This window comes from Bison bison, unplaced genomic scaffold (assembly GCF_000754665.1).
Source record: "Bison bison bison isolate TAMUID 2011002044 unplaced genomic scaffold, Bison_UMD1.0 scf7180017864538, whole genome shotgun sequence".
NCBI lineage: Eukaryota > Metazoa > Chordata > Mammalia > Artiodactyla > Bovidae > Bison > Bison bison.
The window spans coordinates 7006992-7012661 of NW_011495086.1; the positions used below are offsets into that span (position 1 = coordinate 7006992).

A 5670-nucleotide genomic window follows, 5' to 3' on the forward strand; every position below is an offset into this window, starting at 1 on the left:
CAAAGTCACTGTGGGAGGTAAGCATATTTTCCATTAAAAGATTATTTCAGTATGAAATCTGTCTGAACTATTATTGCCCATAAACCTGAATAGCACAAATGTCATACAAAAATAAGAAAACGTTTCATTCTTTCAGATATTATTTTAGTGAGTTAAAAACAAAATGAAATGACTGCATTGCTGGTGTTTGGGGATATTTAGCAGCAAGATGGTCATGTTTTAAATTTTCTTACATGGTAAATTTTTAGGTGATCTGTAAATGACAATCATTTTTAATGTGAAGGGTTTTTCACATATCACAAAATAGCACGACTGATTGGAAAAATAATTCTTATGTAAATCATATGGATTTGGTTACTCAATAGTAATTATAACGACTTTGTGTTCTTACCTGCATTCAGTGTAATTCTGTACCAAAATATTTAGTCCCTGGAGAATGCTTTCTTCCTAGGAGGGAAAAAAAGAAGCTAGAGACAAGGTAGTTGTAAAAACTGGTTTATTTTTTAAAAATAAATACAAAAATATAAATATAAAACATTAGCAGATAGAATTTGATGAAATGAAATTGCACAAACGTTTGTATACCAGGTTGCATATCACATCTACTAACACCACATGTACATGTTTTTGTTTTTGTTTTTTAATTTAATATACAGAACAGGATATACTTTAAAATTTTTCTTCACCTTTTTAAAAGTTTCATTTGCAAGGGCAGGGCATGTACCTAACAGAAGTGGCTTGTCTGTGAGGTTGTTTAAGGGACGACTATCCTGTTCATGATTCTGAAATTATCTTTTATTTCCTAAGATGAACGACACTAAATTTCCATAGCTTTGGCTCTTGGAAGTGATTAAATAAAATGTCGTATATATGCCATGAGACATCCTACAGGGAAGAATTAATGTAATTACTGAACAAATTAAAAAGGAAATGGGGAAAGAAAATTGTGCTGAGTGGCAGGAAAATTCTCCTGGAATATCAAACATTGTGAAGTGGAGACGGTGTGGGTCAAGTTAACTTCCTCTTGCCGGAGCAGAACAGACATCCTTGGTTAAGCGTCTTTGTCGCTTTCCCCGCCGCCGTACATCTCCGCCAGCTTGTTAAACCGAGGGCCCCATTCTCGGAGGTAATCGTAGTTTTGGTCTCCATCAGTGGTACCTGATTCCAAGGAACTCAGAGACTCGGCGATGGAGTCGTTCCCTTCGTAGGCGTAGGTAGCGAGCGAGTCGTAGGGAGGCGCCGTGGGATCCAGGTCGTGTTCCTTGAGCCTTTCATTGATGAAATCCCGGACGTCCGCGTTATCCGGGGCCGTCGGAGTCCTCCGGGGGATAAATAAGGTTTCTGGAATAATATCTCGCCGCAGCTTTTTTTCCTCAATAGCGGCCGGATTCCTCAAGGTGCCGATATCAAAGGCCTGAGTGTCCTCCTCTCCGCCACCTTCATCATTATAGCTCACGATGTTGTCTCTGATGTCTTCTTTAGACAAGATCAGAGGCTCTTTTTTCCGCTGTCTCTTCAGAGCTGCGAACAGTACTACTATAACTTCAGAAAAGAAAAAAAAAAAAAAAAAAAAAAGATGCATTAGACATCAGTCTGAAACACTCTATAAATAACAAGGGGAGGTACTATAAACCAGTTTAAGTTATTTAGGTTTTTCTGGAACAGGTTAGAATTTAGGGTTAATTTTGCACTTCCTTAATTTTTGTTGCAGGGTTGGAGGGGGCGATGGGGAGAGGAGAGGGGAATGTTGAAGGATTTACTAGGATGGTTAAAGTTTAAGAACCGTGATTCTGAATTATTTTTAAAGCAATGTGTAAGAGTTTTTGAAATACTGTGACTTGCCTATTTTTCTAAGAAACTAAAGATAGTTCCTGATGGTAGATATCATTTATATTTTGCATTAAATAGTGACATAAGATATTGTATAAAAAAGACCCAAATCAAATTCAGTTTCAAATAAAACAACTGAGAAGGGCCAACATACGCCCATAGTTTTAGATTTGTATGCAATATTAAAAAGGCAGCTTTCTTCACAAGATATAAAGTATTCATATCTGTTAAATAGCTTTGATGATGGATTTACATACTTTTTTTTCTTTTGCTGTTCCTGGAGCACCTTAAGTACTGGAGGGGGAAAGACCACATTATTTAGACATTATTGGCTTAGAAATTTACCAGATTTTCCATGGAAATATATATGACTCATGAGATTAAAGGAAATGCTGGGTCACATGATGGCAAAGAGTGAATTCAAATTACTACACTGAATTAATTACAAAAATAACATATGAATCTCAACTCACCTGCTTGCTCAGTCTCTCACTCCTGTCCAAACTTTTCGGCCCCAAGGACTGCAGCACCCCAGGCCTCCCTTTCCATCACCAACTCCCAGAGTTAACTCAAATTCATGTCCATTGAGTTGGTGATGCCATCCTACCATCTCATCCTCTGTCATCCCCTTTTCCTCCCGCCTTCAGTCTTTCCCAGCATCAGGGTCTTTTCAAATGAGTCAGCTCTTCGCATCAGGTGGCCAAAGTATTGGAGTTTCAACTTCAGCATCAGTCCTTTCAATGAATAGTCAGGACTGATTTCCTTTAGGATGGACTGGTTGGAATTCCTTGCAGTGCAAGGGACTGTCAAGAATCTTCTCCAGCACCACAGTTCAAAAGCATCAATTCTTCGATGCTCAGGTTTCTTTATAGACCAGCTCTCACATCTATACAAGACTACTGGAAAAAACCATAGCCTTGACTAGACGGACCTTTGTTGGCAAAGTAATATCTCTGCTTTTTAATATGCTGTCTAGGTTGGTCACAACTTTTCTTCCAAGGAGCAAGCGTCTTTTAATTTCATGGCTTGCAGTCACCATCTGCAGTGATTTTGGAGCCCCCCAAAATAAAATCTCTCACTGTTTCCATTGCTTCCCTATCTATTTGCCATGAAGTGATGGGACCAGATGCCATGATCTTAGTTTTCTGAATGTTGAGCTTCAATCTAACTGTTTCCACTCTCCTCTTTCACTTTCATCAAGAGGCTCTTTAGTTCTTTTTCACTTTCTGCCATAGGGTGGTGTCATCTGCATATCTGAGGTTATCAGTATTTCTCCTGGCAATCTTAATTCGATCTTGTACTTCATCCAGCCCAGAGTTTCTCATGATGTACTCTGCATATAAAATAATCAGGGTGACAATATACAGCTTTGACATACTCCTTTCCCGATTTGGAAACAGTCCATTGTTCCATGTCCAGTTTTAACTGTTGCTTCCTGACTTGCATACACATTTCTCAGGAGGCAGGTCAGGTGGTCTGGTATTCCCATCTCTTTCAGAATTTTCCAGTTTGTTGTGATCCACACAGTCAAAGGCTTTGGCATAGCCAATAAAGTAGAAGTAGATGTTTTCTTGGAACTCTCTTGCTTTTTTGATGATCCAGCGTATGTTGGCAATTTGATCTCTGGTTCCTCTGACTTTTCTAAATCCAGCTTCAAAATCTGGAAATTCATGGTTCATGTTCTATTGAAGCCTGGCTTGGAGAATTTTGAGCAATAGTTTGCTAGAGTGTGAGATGAATGCAATTGTGTGGTAGTTTGAGCATTCTCTAGCATTGCCTTTCTTTCAGATTGGAATGAAAACTGACCTTTTCCAGTCCTGTGGCCACTGCTGAGTTGTCCAAATTTGCTGGCATATTGAGTGCAGCACTTTCACAGCATCATCTTTCAGGATTTGGAATAGCTCAACTGGAATTCCATCACCTCCACTAGCTTTGTTTGTAGTGATGTTTCCTAAGGCCTACTTGATTTCACATTCCAGGATGTCTGGCTCTAGGTGAGTGACCACACCACTGTGATTATCTGGATTGTGAAGATCTTTTTTGCATAGTTTTTCTGTGTATTCCTGCCACCTTTTCTTAATATCTTCTGCTTCTGTTAGGTCCATACCATTGCTGTCCTTTATTGTGCCCATCTTCACATGAAATGTTCCCTTGGTATCTCTAGTTTTCTTGAGGAGATCTCTAGTCTTTCCCATTCTATTGTTTCCTCTATTTCTTTGCATTGATCACCTAGAAAGGCTTTCTTATTTCTCTTTGCTATTCTTTGGACCTCTGCATTCAAATGGGTATATCTTTCCTTTTCTCCCTTGCCTTTTGCTTGGAGGTCTCAGACAAACCTCGTGCGTACCATGACCCAGAGACCTCACAAAGACTGAGACAGACCTGTGTTTGAGTGTCTCCCGAGGAGGTATGGGTCAGCAGTGGACTGCTGCAGGGGCAGGGGCTTTAGTTGCAGCATAACTGGCTATGGCATAAGCCCTCTTGAAGGAGGTCACCATTAACCCCACCATAGAGCCACCAGAACTTACACAGGACTCAGGAGACAGAGTCTTGGAGGGCACAAACAGAACCTTGTGCACACCAGGACACAGGACAAAGCAGCAGTGACCCCACAAGAGACTGACCCAGACTTGCCTTTGAGTGTCCAGGAGTCTCTGGCAGAGGTGTGGGTTGGTGGTAAATAACAGGGAGGGAACACAGCTCCACCCATCAATAGAAAATGAATCTCAACTAGCTGTATCTTAATAATAAGTATAGATCCACAAGTAGAAATGTGTATCACTCACACAGGATATTTCCCTACTCCTGTGGGAAGGTATCAATAATAATATATTTATTACTTTAGTAATCATAATAATGGTAAGAGCATAAAAGGAGAAAGTTAAAATCAATTTCCTGCTGGTTGTGTTAGTTTCCCAACCTCATCAGTATTCCCAAACATTTTTATCATAATCCTTTAAAAATTATGATTTGGAGAAACATGTGAATTCAATTAAATGAAGAAAGGAAAGGAAAAGATCTTACCAGGTACATATATGAATATATATATATGTATATTCTTAACCTCATTAGAACAACATTTAAAGGATATTGGATTTATTACAGGTCTAGAAAGAATGCTCAAACTACCGCACATCTCATCTCATACACTAGGAAAGAAATGTTCAAAATTCTCCAAGTCAGGCTTCAACAATACGTGAACCGTGAACTTCCAGATGTTCAAGCTGGTTTTAGAAAATGCAGAGGAACCAGAGATCAAATTGCCAACATCCACTGGATCATGGAAAAAGCAAGAGAGTTCCAGAAAAACATCTATTTCTGCTTTATTGACTATGCCAAAGCCTTTGACTGTGTGGATCACAATAAACTGTGGAAAATTCTGAAAGAGATGGGAATACCAGACCACCTGACTTGTCTCTTGAGAAACCTATATGCAGGTCAGGAAGCAACAGTTAGAAGTGGACATGGAACAACAGACTGGTTCCAAATAGGAAAAGGAGCACGTCAAGGCTGTATATTGTCACCCTGCTTATTTAAGTTATATGCAGAGTACATCATGAGAAACTGTGAGCTGGAAGAAGCACAAGCTGGAATCAAGATTGCTGGGAGAAATATCAATAACCTCAGATATGCAGATGACACCACCCTTATGGTAGAAAGTGAAGAGGAACTAAAAAACTTCTTGATGAAAGTGAAAGAGGAGAGTGAAAAAGTTGGCTTAAAGCTCAACATTCAGGAAATGAAGATCATGGCATCTGGTCCCATCACTTCATGGGAAATAGATGGGGAAACAGTGGAAACAGTGTCAGACTTTATTTTTTGGGGCTCCAAAATCACGGC

The 5670-nt window shown here is 39.5% G+C and overlaps 1 protein-coding gene across 2 annotated transcripts in view; it reads right to left on the bottom strand.

Annotated features, from left to right (window-relative positions):
- Nucleotides 1-485: 485 nt before the first annotated feature.
- Nucleotides 486-5670, bottom strand: part of CDH10 (cadherin 10, type 2 (T2-cadherin)) — a 188685-nt gene continuing 183500 nt past the window's right edge. Inside the window, exon 12 of one of the 2 annotated variants that reach the window (XM_010832136.1) lies at nt 486-1536. In XM_010832136.1, the coding sequence (XP_010830438.1) occupies nt 1052-1536 (485 nt within the window). In that variant the 3' untranslated portion in view covers nt 486-1051. Of the gene's footprint in view, nt 1543-5670 lie in introns of both variants that reach the window. The other variant, XM_010832135.1, reaches the window with a different exon arrangement.